Source organism: Physella acuta, unplaced genomic scaffold (genome assembly GCF_028476545.2).
Source record: "Physella acuta isolate Inbredline_101_S28 unplaced genomic scaffold, ASM2847654v3 ptg001674l, whole genome shotgun sequence".
Classification (NCBI taxonomy): domain Eukaryota; kingdom Metazoa; phylum Mollusca; class Gastropoda; family Physidae; genus Physella; species Physella acuta.
This window is the reverse complement of record NW_026733187.1, coordinates 38,710-59,075: the sequence shown is the minus strand read 5'-3', so window position 1 is coordinate 59,075 and position 20,366 is coordinate 38,710. Positions and strand designations below refer to the sequence as shown.

General features: G+C 33.3%; 1 protein-coding gene across 1 annotated transcript; it reads left to right on the top strand.

The window, feature by feature from the left end:
• The first annotated feature begins 1,756 nt into the window (after positions 1–1,756).
• Positions 1,757–20,261, top strand: LOC131929774 (sodium-dependent proline transporter). The gene is made up of 15 exons (XM_059286138.1): positions 1,757–1,887; positions 7,571–7,713; positions 8,821–9,052; positions 9,413–9,544; positions 10,223–10,544; positions 12,396–12,528; positions 12,905–13,039; positions 13,252–13,355; positions 14,053–14,177; positions 14,652–14,764; positions 15,169–15,300; positions 15,807–15,906; positions 16,476–16,576; positions 17,032–17,199; positions 17,763–20,261. The coding sequence occupies exons 2-15, from the start codon at positions 7,696–7,698 to the stop codon at positions 17,901–17,903; spliced, it is 1,956 nt and encodes a 651-aa protein (XP_059142121.1). The 5' UTR covers positions 1,757–1,887; positions 7,571–7,695; the 3' UTR covers positions 17,904–20,261.
• Positions 20,262–20,366: the final 105 nt, after the last annotated feature.

Sequence of the window (20,366 nt, the reverse complement as noted above, 5' to 3'; positions counted from 1 at the left end):
ATACTCTGGTCAGCACGAACGTTCTATTAACAACTTTACTCTTGGTGTAGGCCTACAGGCCTATTCAGTATACGGACCACCATTTCCACAGAGGCCTTTTACTACGATCTGCTGGTTCTTTTGTTGCTGTTGGTACTTGGAGAAACAGTCTCCAACAAATGGGCTAGACGACGATGAAGATTACTGGTCTAGAGAGGGTAACTCTTCACATCAGGAGGTAGCCCGCTATTTTATTCGGAACTTTTTTCCCCGAAACAAAAATTGCATACAAATTCAGGTCAAGGGTGTGATGGCTCCTTGGGTGGTGGGGGCTTATAACTTAGCCTACAATAGACAGCTGCTTTATAAATTATATTTAACCCCTGCGGTCGGCTAACTTTTTATGAGCGAATATACATTAGGGCATATTTTCCTAACAAATATTCTGCTTCTTTGGGGAGTTTAAGCTTAAGTTGGTGCAATGTTTCTTTTAGACTATTTTTCTTCGGGGCGGGAGAGGAGGGGGGGGGGCACTTGAAACTTTCGGAGGGCGGACTAAATTTTCCAGGGGAGGGGGGGGGGGGCGGACACTGGTATAAAATCTATTTCATTAGGTGGGGGTCGTTGAGATGCCTGAAACACTGGTTTGGGATTGTATTTTACTACTAATATAATAAATTGCATACTACTTTATTAAAACAATGTAATATCTAGCGTATGTCTACACACTAACCTACCCACCCCCTCCAAATCGCGTCTATAAATAGTAAACATTTATTTTTTTAAACAAAAAGGCGCCGCACCCAACGAGCCGCATCAGACATGTTCACGGCACTGACCTGGAAGTTCGGCAATGCACCTGCCAAGGCTACTACGTAACAGCGCGTGCGTGCATGAGTACTCACGGTAAGAAGAATGTGTAAAGCAGCTTCACGTTATTAGCGCCGGTTTTATTATTAGCGCACAATTTTATACACGTCTGTGAATATTAAATCCTCTTGTTTTCTGACGTAATCAGTTACTTCTTATCTGTGTTTATGTGCTCTATATTTAAGCGCGATGCACCTTGTAAGAATAGGCTATATTATAAGACTAGTTACTAACTTTATATCAACAATAGCCTTAAGTTTATAAACGAACAATCAAATATAAGAGTATTTTTAGAAGTTGGAAAAAAGGAAATGAAGCGGTGTCTAAGGTCCAAGTTCACAATGACTAATTCCTCAAATAGGCCTACTGTCTCAACCACGTTGGATTGATAGATGAACTGAAGACAACTCGTAATCTGAACTTTGTCCGTAGCATACCACGTGACCCGTGTAGCTTTTAAGCAAACGACTTAGGCCTATACACATTCAATCGTCCACATGGTTGGCTAACGATCAATTGTCTCCAAAACAAAAACTAGGTGAGTGGACCGTTTTATATTATTATTAGGGCCTACATAATAGGCCTACACGTTATCAAAAAGGCCATTGACGATATTTCTATAAACTTATAAACCTCTTATTTATTGCATTTATTTATATAGGGACCTAGATGGAAAATAAATTATTCTAAATTAAAGAAAATTAATTTTTGTTTTGATTTTTTTTTAATTTAGTGAAAAGAGTTGGCGAAAATTCTGAAAAAAAAAAAAAAACTATCTAAAATGATAGATATTTTGTGTCAATGTCTACAACTAATAGAGCCGAAGTTTCTTCCACAATTTAAGTAAAAAATTAAGGGGAAGCTACTCCATTACATTTTAAAAAATAATCCATTTTGTTTATGTTAGTGATAGACCGTCGGCGAAAGTTCCTGCACTCAAGAAAAACCAAAACTCAAAACGGATATAAGGAGACAGAAAAGCTATTTGGAAAATTTATAAGTGGATATTCATGATATTTAAAGTATTATGATGCTGTAGTAAGTATTGTAGAGTTAATTAATTTGGGAGTAAATTAGTAATGAAATGGGAGGCTCGTCTTGTTGACTACTGAACTTGTTGACAAAAGAAAAGTTGCATATTTTTGTATTTTGAGATAAGAGATTCAGAGACATTTTACATGAAAGAAACGTAGAAACATGGACTTTGAACTTAATTTACTACAAAATTATTAATCAGTCAAATCCTTGTGGACATGCAAGGTTATAACTTGTCTTTGTTTGGGCAAGTAGTGTTTTCTACACAAACTATTTTCAAGTATTTTGAAACATTAACATTTTTATTTAGATTAGATCTAGAATCTAGACTCTAGACCTAGATCTAACTAATCGATGCTAGACAAACAGACTCAGACCATTGCTGGTCAGAGATTGCCAGATTAGTTCAATAGTTGACTAGTACTAGATCTAGATCTAGTAGTATCAGTTTTTAGATCTATTTAGCCCCAATTTAGCCTAATAAACTTAATTTTTAATTTAGAGATGTAGTCTACTAGTCTAGTTTTAGTCTAGTAAGTAAAGTCTAGTTCACTAATAAGTTAGTAATAACAAAAGTTATGGCCTATAACTTATGTCTTATACTCTGCAGGGTTCTCCAAACTTTTCAGTCCGAGGGCCGCATTAACTATCAATTTTCAGTTCGGGGGCCAGTTTCTCCCAGGCATGTCTTTCTTTTCTCTGGGCAAAGTTCCTCAGCCATCACCAACAAACATTTTTTTCCGTGGACAAAAAGATATCCGCATCCGGCCCGCGGGCCTTAGTTTGGAGACCCCTGTCTTATAGTATAGATCCAGATTCATTAGTTACAGTATTGTGTAATAACTAGGCCTAACTAATATAAGTATTTTTTTTTGGAACTAAAATTAGAACATAAGAACTTTTGGTAATTTATTTTTATCATTTTGAGTGGAAAGTCAAAAGTATGAAAAATATCTCTAAATGCCGAAATGTAAAGTTACTTTTAATTTTAAATTTCTTTTGATTCTTTCTTGATTGAAACTAAGCACACAAAACAAAATTAAAAATTAGTATTAGGCTATAAATATTTTTATTAGTCTTAGATACTAAGAGTAGTCTAAGAAAGTCCACTTAAGTAAGGAAATAATGTGAGAGTTATACTGTCCCACTACCATTAATCTTAACTTAATTTGTTTTCAATCTTAATGTTCAATACCATTGTCGTGGCTCATCAAGCAACTTTAAATAAGTAAGCCCCCAAATGTAATTCTTTAGAAGTTGTGAAAAGGTACATGTAATTTTTCATTTTATAGAGCTTATTTAATTTTAAGTGTTGGAACTTAAATATAAATTAACTCCAATTTTAACCAGAATTTTTTTTTTAATGGTTGTTTAGTTTTAGATTAAACAGGTTTCAAACTTTTAGATTATGATTAGATATACAATACATATTATATAATAACATATATCTATATATAAATAATTCTCTTCTGGGAGCCGTTAGAAAACAAGCTGCAAGCGCCTCCTTGCAGTCCCCTCTCTTTCTCTTTCTCTCTATCACTATCACTACCACCCCCACCCCACCCCCACATTGTCTGGCGTGAGCTGTGGTCACGCTAAATGTTTACAAAGCTAAATGTTTACAAATCGTAGAGCCGTAGAGTCGGGTTTCTATTAGGGGCAGATAATTTAGTTCGATTTTAAACTTACAGGAGGTAACTAAGAAATAACTAAGAGGAGGCTGCTTTCATGGGGGGTGGGGGGGGGGGTGTAGGATCGGGGTTTGGGGAAAAGGGGGGGGGGGTTAGTGTTTTAAAGCAAATATTTTCAGTGGCAGCATTGGTACTGTCGAATTCACAAATTATGAATTACTGAAAAGTAGAAAATAAAACAACTAAATAGCGGCGTATGATACGCTGCGGGTCGGCTTGTATTTAATAATACCATGTATACATTTTTGAAACATTATCCAGGGGTGCCACTTTTCCGGGTTATCCCGGATTTCCGGATTCGAGAATCATATTTTTTTCCCTTTCCGGATTCGCAAGATTTGAGTTTGAAAATTTCCGGGTTTGCAGTTTAAAAAAAAATTTAGATCGTTTTAAGCTTGAACATTTTGGCATTGTAAAAATCGTTTTTATCGTCAACACCCCCGCTAATGGCCTTTTCCGAAAAAAAAGAATAGTAAATGACGTCAGCAACAATCTCACGCGTGCGCCAAGGACCAAATACAAATGGGCTGTATCAGATGGGTGAGGCTGTAGACGAAACTTTTTGATGTCATTCGTGGTGTGGTTGTCTGGCTATTTATGACGATATGGGTTAGGGGTAAAACTCGCATTAGTTACGTGATGTCATCAATGGGATACCGCTAGGCTGTGTAATAAAAATCCTACAATTACTAGATCTAGCTCACTAGCATCGCCGATCGACTTTAAAAAAAAACAACCGAAAGATTTTGCTCCGATCAATTTTTTTTTTTTTTTTGTATTTGGTATTACCAAAAGAAAAGAAAAAAACTATTTGAAGGACTATTTTATGTATGAAATAGACCTGTGCTGTTTTCACTCAACTTTACCGTCACTTTTTACCACCTCTTATCCGCTTCTTCAAGGTCGCGCTGACCGTAAGACCTACGTCACGAGACCAGGCAAGCACAGTCTGAGTCGTGTCTCTCGGTCAAGGCAGTTCTACAAGTACAAGCGCTGTTTAATTTTAACGTGGTTATTTTTTTAAATAAGGGCCTTCTTTTAGTTACACAATCTAGCAGGGTCTACATCTAATTGGTTTTTTTTTTACTTTGGTAAAACGTCATTGAAATGTTTAAAAAACCTTGAAGTACCGTGTCTGAGAAAATAGCCGCTATCACTGCCCCCTCCCAACCGCTTTTTTAAAAAATCCGCTTTTCACTTAGGGGTCATCTGACGTCACGCTTTTTTGACGATTTTTACCTCCCCCCCCCCTCCCCTCCGTCACACGTTGTCACAAAAAGTCAGACCCCCCCCCCCCCAAAATGACGTCACACCTCAACCTACAACCCCCCCCCCCCCTCAAAATTGCAGATGATTTTTTTTTAAACATCGATATTTTTCCAAAATCTTGTCTAAACTATTACAATTTATTAAAACAGTTATCTAAAACACGAAATAACGTCTAAAATTCGTTTTCTAACATTGCTTTTTTATAATGCAAAAGTGTGACGTAGCAACGTCTGAACCCCCCCCTCCCCCTCATCACACATCGTCACAAAATTACGGACCCCCCCTCCCCCCTACGAGTGTGACGTCATTTATGGATGACCCCTTAGTCGGGCGGCTACATCTCTGACAAGAGTATTACTAGCGTAGTTACTTCTAAAATTATTTTAAAAATTAACTTAATTCTGTTATTCCGCGATATGAACTTCCACGATATTTCACGATCATGTATATCAAAGGTGGGGGCATTGGGGTCGTTCATAAATGACGTCACACTCGTAGGGGGAGGGGGGTCCGTAATTTTGTCATGAGGGGGGGGGGTTCGGATGGTGTGACATCACACTTTTGCATTAACCAAAAGCTATGTTAGAAAACGAATTTTAGCCGTTATTTCGCGTTTTAGAATATTGTTTCAATAAAGTGTAATAGGAATTGATTAAAATACTCTATGTTGACAGAGCTCAGACAAGATTTTTGGAAAAATATCGTATTTTAAGAAAAATTCGACTGCAATTTTTAGGGGGGGGGGGGGGGGGTGTAGGCTGAGGTGTGACGTCATTTTAGAGAGCGTGGTCTGGCTTTTTGTGACGATATGTGACCGAGGGGAGGTGGGAGGTAAAAATCGTCAAAAAAGCGTGACATCATTTATGGATGACCCCATTGGTGTTGATTGGGAAAGCAGGGCTATAGGTTTTTGTTTTGGCTGTTAATAATTAAAGCCTTGAATAGCTACAGTAAGTCAACCCTGTATTTTAATACAGTGACAATCTTATTAGGGGTCTGCATATAGTGGGCTTATTATTCAATAACAAGACATAGAGGTTAGCAAAATATTTGTTACTTAACAGTTGGCTGACTACACAATTTAACTCAAGCTAGGAAGTTCTAAAAAATTAAATAGTTGTTATAAAAGCCCGGGATGGGGGGGGGGGGGGGGGGGTTCTACAATAGCACATTATGGGGTAAGCCTAGAGATGGGACTAACATTGTAAACTAATTTTGTTGTAAGCACAATCCTTTAAAGATTAACTTTTATTTGAAGCTTGTTACAAAGAAAATAAATCCATTTTAAAGGAATGTAAATTGAACATAACATGAATCAAATATCTCAAAAAATAATGAAATAATAGTCCATTTTATTTTGAAATTCCGCGCGGAATTAAGTTTCAGGGTTTCAAAAATTTCAAATTTTAGTTTCAGGATTGGTAAAATTTTGGGATTCATTTTCAGGATTCACTTAAAAAATGAGTGGCACCCCTGCATTATCATATGCATTATATCAATTTATAACTCTATCTCCATATCCAATGATAAATCATACCTTTAGGGCAGTGGTTTTTAACCTGGGTTTGATCAAACCCCAAGGATTATCATTGATTATGTGAGTCATTCTCAGGGGTTTTGTGGAGGTCAAGAAACATATGATTCAAGATAGGATTTTGTTATTGTGGACAATAGAACTATTAAGAAGGGTATGGTGAATACACATACCAAACTGGTGGGATTTTGCACATCCAAAGGCCCAGGACTGATATCTTTAATAGTGCTGCTAGTGATTTCATTCTGAATTTGTGGCTGAGAAAAAGTGCGGTTCACTATTAATGTTGTTACAAGACCCAGCCAGACCCCAACCCCCCAACCCCCAGACCCCCCCCCCCCCCCCCCCCCCCCCTTAAAATGATCCACAAAATAAGAAAATTCCGTCCATCATATCCTTGATTCTAACATAAATCAATAAGCTTTTCATCATTTTCGCTCTTCACAGCATAAAATAAATTATAGGTTACATAGTGGAATTCCCCTACATTACACTATCTAAAGTGACCCTTCTCATTCATAAAATGTACTTCTACATGGTAAATTCTTAACAGATTTTCTTATTTGTTAGAATCTAATACAATAATTTTAAGACTTAATGTATTTAGCTGAAATACAACAACTATTGTAGAGTTTTATTGTTCTAAAAACATAGAAATGGCATACTGAAGGCTAGTTTTTTTTTTGTTTGTATATTTAATCTGACTTCAGAAAAAGACCTTGATAGGATACTACATTTTTCTCCTGGAATTTTTATAATAATCGTTTTTTTTTTGCCTGGTATTCCATAGATTAGATAAGAATAAAACGATGCCCTATTTTTTTCCCTTTCTGTGCTGTAAATAGTAACTGTATCATTTCTGATCATGTTCTTCTAAATACCCTGAAATGTTTCTCTACACTTTAAGAATTTCTTAAACATATTTGTATCTTTTAGTTTACCCTGTTTTTATTCTATTTTCATAATCTCTGATAGAACAGGTGTAGAGAATGTTAATGTTTAATTACTACCAGTATGTTTCAGAGTTTGCATGATTTAAAATAATAAGTTAATTAAACATCTGTTACTCTTGTCTCTTCTTTGTTATGTTATGCTGCATGTAATTACCTTTTGTTTTCTTTAGAGGACAAGATAATGTTTTTTATTTGTTTTTTTGTTTTTTTAAATTTTACCCTACACATTTTGTTTACAGGAGAATCATGAAAGCTAAAAGACAGAAATAATGCCTTGTATTGTAAAACATCAAATGTGTGGGTGTGACTAGACTAGCCAATCAAAAGTGTGGGTGTGACTGGACACGCTCGTTTAAAAAAAAGGATGGAGAGAACCAATGTGGTGAGACAACTTGTCAATAATTGTTTTTTTTTTTTAGGTTTTTTACTTCTGTGAAGGACTTTATCAGTTCTTTTTGCTTGCCCAATCCTACCAAATTAATTGTGACCCTAAAAATGACTCAAAACTTAGTCTTAAATTTAACGATATTATAGATAAAAATTCATCTAAAGAAAGTTCATTGACCTGTAAAATCTCCTTTTGTTCACAGTTTCTATTGTGTTTTTCTAGAGTGTTTTAACTTTTCCTTGCCACAATTTAAAGTAACTGACATGAACATCTGAGTTATAAAAAATTGTTTATTTCTCTTGTTTTACTTATTGATGGATTAGCATATTCTGTTATTGTAAAGGCTGTGAGATTTATTTGTTTTGTTTTATCTTGAATTGAGAGGTCTGAGTATACCCTGGTTTAGTGACTCCCTAGTATTTAAAAACTTGAAATAGAAGATGGAATTTTACCATCTCACTTTTTAGTTTGCCAGTGAGTAAATGAGTTGAATGTGTTAAAATAGTTTGGTTGAGTTTTATAAGCACCACCTGGTGTTGTATAATTTTTGAATGATTGGGTGTCATAGTGTTAAAAGGTTTCATTCATCAATTGTAGAATGTGTATAGGTAAATATTATAATGTATATAGTTTGTAATTATTTATTTGTCATTTTATGTGGAGAGAATCTGGCTTTTTGTGATGCAAGGGCGTGGGGGTAAAATGAGCTAAAATAGCATGATGTCATTAATGGTTGTCCCTAAAAGATGATGTCATTCATTGTCACTGTGAAGCTTTGGTTTTGGTTCTTGTCTTTAGAAATAATGGATTTGTCTTGTTAGGCATTGAAGTAATACCATAATACCATTGATTTAAAAAGATATTTCTTGATGGTACTTCATGAAAATAAAAAAAAAATAAAAAAAATATTTTTGATGCGAGTTACAGTTTTTAAAATAGTAATTGATTGTGGCCAAATATAAAGTGTTATAACAGTTTATGTTTTAAAAGTTAATATATTGTATTGCTATATTAATATAAAATTATATGACTGAGTTTTGTAAAAATAATTAGGCTTTTGAAAATGTTTTTCATCTAATGTAGTGCACTTCCTATTCACAGGACCTGGAGCCTAATGATGAACTGACAGTTTTCATCCCAACTGACTGCAATGGAAAGAAAGAGGATGATTCAGAGGTCAAGCTGGTGAATGGTAAACATAAAAAAGTGGAAGTGGAAGAGGAAAGGGAACAATGGACCAGGGGTCTTGACTTTGTGCTGTCCTTGATTGGCTACGCTGTGGGTGTGAGTAACCTGTGGAGGTTTCCGTACCTCACTCTCAGAAATGGTGGAGGTGAGTCCCACATCACAGGTGTTTCTCTCTGTAAGTTCCTTGGCAGGGGAGTAGGTGGGGGGGGGGGGTATGGTTTCCATCACTTGTAGATATTACCTTGTACTATGAAAGTTAATGTGGAGGGGGAGGGGGGTTATGGGAGATGGGGATACATTTATTAAAAATAGTATCAAGAATGATTTCAGTCTTTTTATAAAATTAATTCTTTAAATATATTTTAACAGAGGTGGAAAATTATGTACAGGTCATAGTCATCACTTTGCATGATATGCAATCAATTATCTTTTGGTTATTAATGTCCTTTTCCTTTCACAGTTCATCAATATTTTAAATTGTACCTTGTTTTTTTTTTAATTTCAGGTGCATTTCTCATCCCATTTTTCTTTTTCTTGACCATGTGTGGTATCCCATTGTTTTACCTGGAGGTCTGCTTGGGTCAGTTCTCTGGGATCAGTTCAATGTTTGTATGGAAGTTATGTCCCTTGTTTAAAGGTAACTTTTACATTCTCTCCCTTGTAATGGTAACTACATTTTTAACTCAGTCAGTTACCCTCACTCCCTATCTTCACCTTTTATCTCTCCCTTAAAATTCAAAATTTACTTACAGTGTAAAATTTAGACCAAATGTGCCTAAAGGGTGGTCACAATATCCAATGAACTCTGCTGTAAGCCAAGTTAACTTATTAAAATACGTGTGAATTGGATTTTTGGCAGTTGTTGTAGTGGAGATCTTAATATGCAAAACTGTTAGGGAGTTAATCACCAATTAGTTATAACATGTTAAGACTTGGGTTTTTAATATTCTTGTGTGCTCTTTTGTTAAAAAAATAAAAAATTGGCCACTCTCTTTTTGAGAAATAAACTAACTACAGAAACTTGATGCCCCAAAGTGGGATGCTGTGGTCAAATGGTAGAGCATTTGGCTGCTAGCCTGGAGGTGTCCAGTCCAGGCCATAAAGTGGATATATATATAATATATATATATATATATATATATATATATATATATATATATATATATATATATATATATATATATATATATATATATATATTTATATTTATATTTATATATAAATTAGTCTTTGCTATTTAAGTAATTAATGGACTTTTTATTAAATACATAGTAAAAATAAATTGTATTAATTTTTCTCTTATTTTTTCCCCCAGGTATTGGATATGGGATGGTGATTGTATCCGGAATGGCTTGTATATATTATAACGCTGTGCTCTCCTGGGTAATTTATTACTTGATCAATAGCTTCTACCCCAAGCTGCCTTGGGCGCACTGCGGCCACTGGTGGAACACTGATCTGTGCATCGACCACGGGGGTGACCGTCCTGACCTCAACAGCTCCCGCCATCTGAACTTGTCCCATCAGCTGAACTTCTCACTGAGCACAAATGAGTCTCTGAATGCTAACTACAGCCAGGCTTGCAGGGGAGGTCACTGTGATGTCAAATATAGGACAGCTGCTGAGGAGTTCTGGCAGTAAGTTATCCTTGTGACTCCCCTTTGTTTATTTTAATTAGCAATGGTAAACAATTGAAGCCTGCTTATGCAATGCATGCTTAATTAGGGATTTAATTATAATATAGTGTGGGATGATTGGGTGGTAGAGTGAATGGCCTCTAGTTGAAGCATTTTGGGATCAAAATACTGGTAAGGTCAAAATTTTAAAAAAAATTAAATAGTCTGGAGCTTATTCAGCCAAAGCGAGTACCCCGCTTCATTGGAGAATGTTATGGAAAGTAATGTTTTGACCACACTATTCCGTCTATATGTCATGGCTATGAAAACAGTAGCAGTTTCTCTATTCCAGCTGTCCTATGAAACACCAGATCTTGGACAGGCACTTTTTGTTTGATAAATTCTGATCCAAGTGACATTATTTTTTTTCTAAGTTTTTATTAAAACTTGTCAGTAGCATTGCATGTGTGTGGGTGAAAAGGGGGGGGGGGGGGGGGGCGTTGCAAGGGGTGACACCATTAAGGGGGGGGGTGAAACCAAGGGGGAAAAAATTGCAAAATACACTTTTCTCATTCGGTTAAGGATTAATTAAAGCTAGTAGATTTGTATTCCTTGTGTGTTTATGAGAAAATGCCATCTTGCAGTCCTAACTGTATTTGACAATGCTATATATAGAGCACACCGACTACACTGTTAAGATCCTATACTCACAATGTCCTTGCAACATAAATACATCCTGTAAGTAATCCCCTGTCAGAGACATGCAGAGGTTATAAGCACATTCTTTCCCATAATAACACATCAGGGTATTCATTAATTTACCAGCATACCATATGACATGTATTTTGTGTAGTTAATTAGCATCCAAATTTAGACAAACCTACTAAGCAGCGATTAATTCTACTTATTAATAGAAAAAATATTCTGTATAGAATTCTAGGTGATAAAGTATATGAGATTAATATTGATTAGAAGAAAAATATGTTAAATATTTAAAATAATCCAGGCATGTAGTTTGAATTGCTTAAATAATTCAACAGTGTTACTGTAAAATTAGGACTTCAAGTTGAATTTAGGTTTGAGACCAAACTTCTACAATCTGTGCTTCAAATCCCATAATTGATTATGTGAAATAAATAAATAAATAAATAAATAAATAAATTTTTATATATATATATATATATATATATATATATATATATATATATATATATATATATATATATATATATGTGTATATATATGTACACATGGGACGTCATGGCCTAGTGGTAGAGAGCTAGACTGGTAACCCAAGTGACAATGGTAAAAGTATATATTTTCTATATAAATTGTATTTCTTTTACTCAAGAATTAATGACGTTATTTTATTGTGTCTACTTTTCCGGCTTAGAATATTTCATATATGATCCATGCTATGTTCCCTCTAAGTTGCGCGGCCGCGCAGTAATTTTCAACTGCCGCGCAGTCATTTTGTAAAATACATGTATCACTGTATAAGACTCTTAGTACACCACGCACACAAAATACACATTGCACACGAACTTTTTCCCCTTAGAGGGAATGTTGGTTCAATGTGATGTCATGTTTCATTTTCCGTTTGACTGTTAAAGTTTTTATTTTGCTTGTGTTTTCTCTATATTGTTCCTGAATGACAGAGTGACAGACAGAATAGTGAAACTATTATTATTATAGATTAGTGGATGTTCTCAATGCAAGCTGTTAATTAACATTAAATTGGTTCCTCTGCCTGTTGTCAGTCTGTCTGTCATCAGTCTGTCTCTAATATCAGCTTCTTAGAAAAAAACCACAAAAGCACTATGCTAGACATTTTTTCTTTCATAAATAAAACTTTGCTGAATTTCACCTCAGGTTTAATGTGTTGAGAAAATCACCTGGCCTGGAAGATCTGGGTGACCTGCAGGTACACAGTGCCATGTGCCTGCTAGCTGCATGGATTCTAGTCTGTCTGTGTCTCATCAAGGGAGTGAAATCTTTGGGCAAGGTAGGTAACTCAGCTCAACCAAGGGAATTAAATTTTTATTTAAAAAATTGTTTCTCCCCATTAAAATGGGGGTTAAATATTTGGGCGTAGTGGTGAAACAGAGGAGTTAAATTATAGCATAAAGTTGGTGAATGTTTTGACCAGAGGAAGTTATTCTATAGAAATTTGAAATGCTTTGTTATACCAGAAATATATATTTTTAAGGAGAGCTTGATTGGGGACAGATAAATATCTCAAGTGGCTAAGAAACAGTTATAAGATTAGAAAATAATTGCAAATTACTATTTAAAAAAATGTATTAATTTGAATATTTGAAAAATATATAGATCTCTATCTCTACGTATTTAAGGACATATCTATTAATATTTTTGATCAGGTTGTTTATGTGACAGCTCTTCTGCCGTACGCTCTCTTGACCATTTTTCTTATTCGTGGATGTATGTTACCTGGAGCTATTGATGGAATCCTGTTTTACATCAAACCTGACTTTGAGAAGCTCCTGAGCTTTAATGTAAGTGCAGCAGCTCATTCATTTTTTCTTCCTGCTTGACCATGTACAAGCATTATCTTTGTATAAATATATTTTTTATCAAGTTGTAACCAACATTTTTTTTCCCTGTCAATTTAACCAAGATATTTAAAAAAAAAGATATTTATGATATAATAAGGGTTCTTGTTGTACATAGAAATTACAAATTTTCTTACATTTCTGACATTCAACAGGTGTGGGTGGAAGCGTGCGTTCAAGTTTTTTATTCGCTTGGTCCAGCCTGGGGAGGGCTGATCACCATGGCCAGCTTCAACAAGTTCAATAATAATTGTTTTAGGTAGATTTCTTTATTGATAACATGTGCGAATTCTAGCAGTTTAGAAACATGGCCAAATTTTTCTAAAAATCTGGAATGCCTAATTTAATGATAAATCTTTTACGTGACAATAGAAAAGAATGCGAGAAGTAATCTTGAAATATAATTTTTAAATACTGTTAGGTTTTTCTCTTATAATGAGCATGTGACCTAATATGAATTATATTGAACTTAAAAAGTGACCCTTGACCTTTTTGAACCTGGAGATCCATGAGGCAGATGAAATAGAGTTCACCCTGTCTCTGTGACCTCAGCATATGAAGGGATAGTGTCATCAGGGAGGGGGGTGGGGGTGGTGTAGTCAGCACCATGTACAGCCTCCTCTACTTTACCTAGCCTGAGTCAGGTACTCTTTAGAGCTGGGTGGACTCATGTACATCCTATTGACCCAAGACTAGGATCCAAGCAAGAAAAGTTTAAAAGAATTTATTTTTTGTTACCACAGAAGAGGAAATTTAAAAACTTATTTAGGCTTTAGTGGAATGTTGAAGTATTTAACTTTAGCACATTGATAAAAATTCACCAAACTACTCTTGATATTTTTTAAGCATTAGTCAGTTACCTTACAAACCAAACCATCAAATATCTGAGCAGTTTATAGTATTGATTGTTATGAAAACACTGAATGAAATTCTGTTACAACTATTTTGTGTTGTAGAGATGTGATGATTGCGTCATTAGCTGATGGGTTGACCAGCTTTTATGGTGGTTTTGTTATATTTGCTGTGGTTGGCTTCATGGCTAAAGAGGCCAATGTCAGTGTCACAGATGTAGCCACACAAGGTACATTAATCTATTCACACAATTTTTTGTTATCTATACAGACATTAGTTGATAGTTGTACATCTAAATTCTTTCCACATTAGTTGATAGATCTAAGGTGTTCATAATAGATTTTACCCAGTTTTAGCAGACTTTTACCCTCAATCCATATTACTAATTGCCAGTATCAGATATCCACTATATCACAAAACTTGACACAATTTTAATGTTGACACTTAAAAATCTTTTTTTTTTGTTATTGAAAGTATACAAAACATGCTATGACCTATTTCTTTAGTTCAAAAAAGGCTCATTTTTAGAAAGTTCTGAAACCTCACTCCCAGTTGAGTGTTTAATGGTATTTACGGATGACCCTTAAACTGTGTACACAATGACATGTAGATGAAATCTCTATACACACAATACTTGTAGATCCAAACAAATCACAGGTTTCAGTCACTGATGTTTAATGCCAGGTACTGTTTGCATCTGCAGGTCCTGGCCTGGCTTTAGTGGCTTACCCTGAGGCCATCTCCAAGTTGCCAGTGCCTCAGCTTTGGGCTGTACTGTTTTTTATCATGCTCCTCTCACTAGGCTTGGATAGTCAGGTTTGTTATTTAGTTACCTCCCCTTGTATGTATGTCTTTGTGTACCTACAGTCAGGTTTGTTATTTAGTTACCTTTCCTTGTATGTATGTCTACTATGAAAAAGATTCATGTACCTATATTCTTATATTAAAAATTATTTTAGCTTTAGTACTGTGTGTAACAAAAGCAATTACCTCTTCTTGTATCCATGTCTTTGTGAGAAGCATACTATTAAAACAGTTAAATTTATCATTGCACTTTATTACAGCAAAAAGTGCTTTATAAAAAATTATTTTAGCTAAAGTACTGTGCATATCAACAACTGTACCTAATTATAGTGTGGGATCAGTCTGATGATTACTCTTCCTTTACTTTGTACTGATTATTTTTATTGTTTTCTTTTCCATCAATTAAAAAATAACAGTTTGGGATGTTTGAAACTGTTGTGGCTGGTCTCATAGATGCATTTCCAAAACAGTTGCGTAAAAAACGCATGTGGCTCACCTTTGGTCTAGCCTTGATAAGCTACTGTGTCTCATTGCCGATAGCATCCCAGGTAAGATTAAATGTGTCAATTCATTTATAGAAATGTTGATAATATTGCTTTAAAAAATTAGATTTATCATCGTTTGTTCAACAGTTTTGTCAGATTATAATTGCAAAATTAAATCGAATTTTAAACATGGACAATTTGTTGATCAAACTTACCAATTTATCAATCTATACATTCATAGAAATATGATAATTCTTGTAAAAAATTGCTTTTTTGCAGTGTTATCATCATTTGTTTACCAGTTTTGTCACATTATCCACAGAAGATTAAATATTGTTTTAAACGTGCACAATTTATTTATTTATTTTATTTAGCAGTTTATAAATCAATAATTTTATAGTGTATAATGAAAGTTCTAGTAAAAAATTGGATTTTTAGTTTTATTACGAGATTTTATAAGCCACTTTTATCAGATTATGTACGCAAGTTTAAAACATGGACGTTATATCAAAATGTTCCTTTACTAGAGGTATTAAATTATTAATTGATGTGTACCATTTTTTTCTTAGGGTGGTATATATGTGTTCACTCTTCTGGATTGGTTTGTCGCAGCTTTTTGTGTGATGATAACTTCCCTGATTGAATGTGTTGTTGTTGCCTGGGTCTATGGTAAGTCAAATTTTAATCATGACAATATTCTTCTTCTTCGTTCTTATTTTTTAGTGTTGGAAGGAATCGAGCCTTATCTGCCAGAGGGTTTGAACTCGAGACTTTTTTTAATTCAACAAACATGAGCTTTGCCGACTCGAACACGCCTCCAACACAACTAAGTATACATGTCAACTGGTTATGCACCATTGAGGCCATTGACTCCGATTTCAGCATGCTTTTCTTTTTGGATTTGCTTCCATAGCCTTTGTCTAACCAAGAACAAGCTACAAAGCAGCAGTTTTTTTTATTTTGGAGTTGTCTCTCCTAATGGCTGTCCCCAGCTAATGAGCCTCATCTGCTCGAGGGCAGACAATATTGAGTTTTTGTTTGTTACATTTAATAATTTTTGTTAGGCTCGTATTTTAAAACTGTTTACTTTGTAGCAAGCTGCTGATAAAAAATATTTTTTTTAACTTTTAGCTAGTGGTAAATTGTAATTTTCCCACGAATCAGATTTAAAATCTTAATATTTAACTATTTCTAAATTTAAATATATTAAATGTAAAACTTAGAAATTTTTTTTCCAGGTGTTGATAGGTTCTGTGATGATATTGAGATGATGCTTGGAAAAAGACCTGGACTTTTTATCAAACTTTGTTGGACTTTCATCACCCCTGTTGTCATGCTTGTAAGGAAATTCCCTGTGTCCATAATTAACTCCCCTGATCCATGCTTTGTTCCCCCTGGCCATATTCAGTGTTTAAAATTTTAAAACAATTTGTTTTTATGAAAATATTACAAAAAATGAAAAAATTTACTCAATCATGTAGAAAAAAAAGTAGCTTTGTGTTTAAAGTTTTAATTGAGTTCTTATTAACTGGTAATGTTTGTACATCTTTTGATTAAGATACTTCAATTCTTTAGGGATAGGTTTAAGGTTAAAAAGTTTCCAGTGGATAAGGTTGATTAAGTGATTGAGTTTGATTCATTATTATTATTGATAGTTACCTCCCCTTGTATGAATGTCTTTGTGGTAGTCTACAGCCAGGTGTGTTGTTAAGTTACCTCTCCTTGTATGTATGTCTTTGTGTCCAGTTTAGCGACACGGAGTGTTGACAACTTACCTTGAATGTTTACTTCCAGGCTGCCTTTATCTTCACCTGTGCCAAGTATAGTTTACCTGTGTATGATGGCTACATCTTCCCATTGCATGCCAATGTGATTGGCTTCTTCATTTCTATGATACCCCTCATCCCAATACCTGTTGGTATGGTCTATGTTATCTACAATCAAAACGGATCGCTTTTACAAGTAAGTGGCAGGATCATGTTTTAGACTTAGTCAATACATACCCTACGCAAATCAGCTGCAAGTTTATTTTTTATTTTGGGGTTACACTATGTTTTAGGATTAAAATTTTATTGAAGTTTTATTTTGCCAACATTTGAATTGGAGATTTTTATTTTACTGTATTACATTGCACGTAATTGTAGTTAGAGATTTTAGTGTGTTATTCTGCTGATGGGTTAGAGATTTTAATATTATGTTTTATTGGCCAATATTCGGGTTTTATTTTTTTTTAAATGGTTCTGAGTTATAATAAAATCATGTAGCCTAGACTGTTGTGTGCCTTCTATGTAATTTAAAGTATGCCCTAAACACAGAAATATCATTTTCTAATTCTACTGGGTATTAACTTGTTAGAAGTAATCCTTTAAGTTTCTTCTATTTTAGTTTATTTAAATCCATTATCTAATTTTCTTATTTCTTCGAAATATAAAAAAAGACTAATATCACTATCAAATTGAATATAATTTTTTTAAAAATCCTGTTTCATCTTACATTTTATTGAACTATTCTAATCTCCTTTGCAGCGTATAAAGGCTTCGCTACATCCATCTTCGGATTGGGGTCCGGCATCAAAACAGCTCCAAGCTGAATATGAGGATAAGAAAGAAGCCTACAGACAGCGTCCTCATTGGTTAATTAGTTTATTTCGGCCACAAAATTTATGATAATTAACCCTCATTAGGTCATATAGTTTTTGTTTGTTTACTTTTTGGCTGTTTGCAATGAAAAAAAAACCTGCAGGAATGCCATCATTAAAGTGAAAGAGCATTCTAACAGATGTTCAGTATTATTTGATCTTTAGAGGAACATACATCTCTATGTTGTTGGAGTTTATAAATCTTATTTGATATAGATTTTTTTTTTCTTGAATTGAATGAGATAACACATTATTTTTTAAGAAAAACTGTCCTACGTTAAAAGATAGCATTAAAAATAAATGGTACACTTTTTCTTATTTATATATATTTATCATTTTAAATAAGTAGTTAGAGGCATAAATTCAATAAATTTTTTTTAAATGTTCAAAATTTCCATTTTAGTTTTAAAATTTTCCAAATATAATTTTTGATCTGGCTAGCTTTAGGATTTTTACCATAGCCTATTTATTAGAAACTGCTATTGTAAAATGTTTAGAGTTTATTTCTGTTGATTAATGCTAAAACATTTCTCTTCCCAGTATGTGTGCAATGTATATTTAAAATTGTAATAAATTGTTCATGGTTTAAGTTAAACTGGTGACAGTTTTTTTTATTCTTACAATATAATATACAATTCTTCATCAGTTGGCATATCAATATATATCTATTTATGTATGACTGGAATAGTTTTGTTGTATTTGTATCAATTAAACAAAATTAGATTGATTATTAAGATGTATTAGAGATTGCTTTTATGAACAACTGTGAAATGCCATGTTTGTTTTTCCTTTAAAACTTGAAGCTGGTTTCACATATTTTTAATGTGAGAATATTTAAATTGTTCAAGTGACACATTTTTCTTTATCAGAAAACTCAGTGTCAAAATGGCTGATTATTATACAGTATACATTTATTTAACCATTAATTTAAAAAAAGTAGTTAACTAATCTTTTTTTATTATTACTCTGACATTGATAATCAAGTTCATTAACAAAATTGACTTTGTTGAACTGTTTCATGGGATTGTAGAACTTTTAAAGCCAGTGGTATGAGAATTTATTTTAGTTCATGCACATTTTTTTGTCAAGTATAATATTTTTTGTTCCTTTTATTTATAGTAGCACAATAATTAGAAGAATCACTACTTCTTTTTCAATTGAGCATTTAAAGTTAGTGTTATTCTTTTTTTAAAGTTAACTTATTTTAGAATTCAAAGATTTTATTTATTTAGAAGAAGTGTATTGATAAGAAGGGTAACTACTTTAAAAAAAAATAAACATGTTTGTTTCATAGCTAAAATTTAAAGCTTGAGTGTAAATAAACGCAGATACTTGTTATTTATAATTATCACTCCATACAAAACCTAGTCTTAATATAAAACAAAATGAACATTGTAATTAACATTTAAAATACTAAAATAAGAATATTATTCAACAAATAAATTATGACTATTGTAATGTGTTCCACTGTCTCATATATGTGAAGTGATATTGACCTTTTCATGACCAGATTAAAAAATCTTTATTTTTGGTATATAAATATCATTTATTTTGTATCCATTTGAAAGACAATACAATTTTTAAAAATTGAAGTTTGTGATAAATTCTATGACAACATTCTTTTGTGTTCATATTGACTTTTTGTAAAAAAAAATAATTTTGTATCAATTTTTGCAGTGTGCTTTTATTTTGAATTTTTCTTTTCTCTACATTACCTTCAATATCATAAACTTCAATGATAAAACTATCTATCAAGAATAATTAACAAAATATAGTTTGACTAAAATTTCAGATTTATTTTAGTGTTTTATTTCTGAGTCTGTTAAAATTTTTTTCAAAACTGAGGAAGTAATTTTTTTTTTGAAATATAAGAAAAACAAATGCAAGCATTACGATTTGAGAATGAGTATGCCATTTTTAGTTAATTTTAAAAATCAGCTTTATTTGATGTAAAAATTTCAAATTTGTGACCGATTGTCAAAATGAAGCAATGAAGTAGTAATGACAAGTTTTAAATGTACATTGGGTTTGAAAAACTCTCAATCATAGAAATTGAAGTATTTTGAAATAGAATATAATTTAACTTCATCATCTATTTTTTTCAATGATATCCCACCACACACTGCAATGGACTGATAATTTATTTGCTTAAAAATGTCTTTTTTGTCAATGTTTTTCAAATGTGTTCTGTTTTTTTTTTCTTTTATAACTTGTAATACAATCAAAGCTCTTCTGAATAATTTATGGACCTTAAATTTTATATATGTTGATACTACTACTAATGACAAACATTCATGAAATTTTGTGCTGAATGACAAGTGTTATATCCAAGGTGTATTTTGTTCATTTTATTACCTATGATTATAATAAAGAATTTTACATTCCACTAACAAAACATTGGGAATTTTTTTTTACTGTGTATGCCAGTGGTTCTTAACCTTTTTGGAGGTACCAGACCCCACCAGCTTCATGTGCACATTCAGAACAGTTC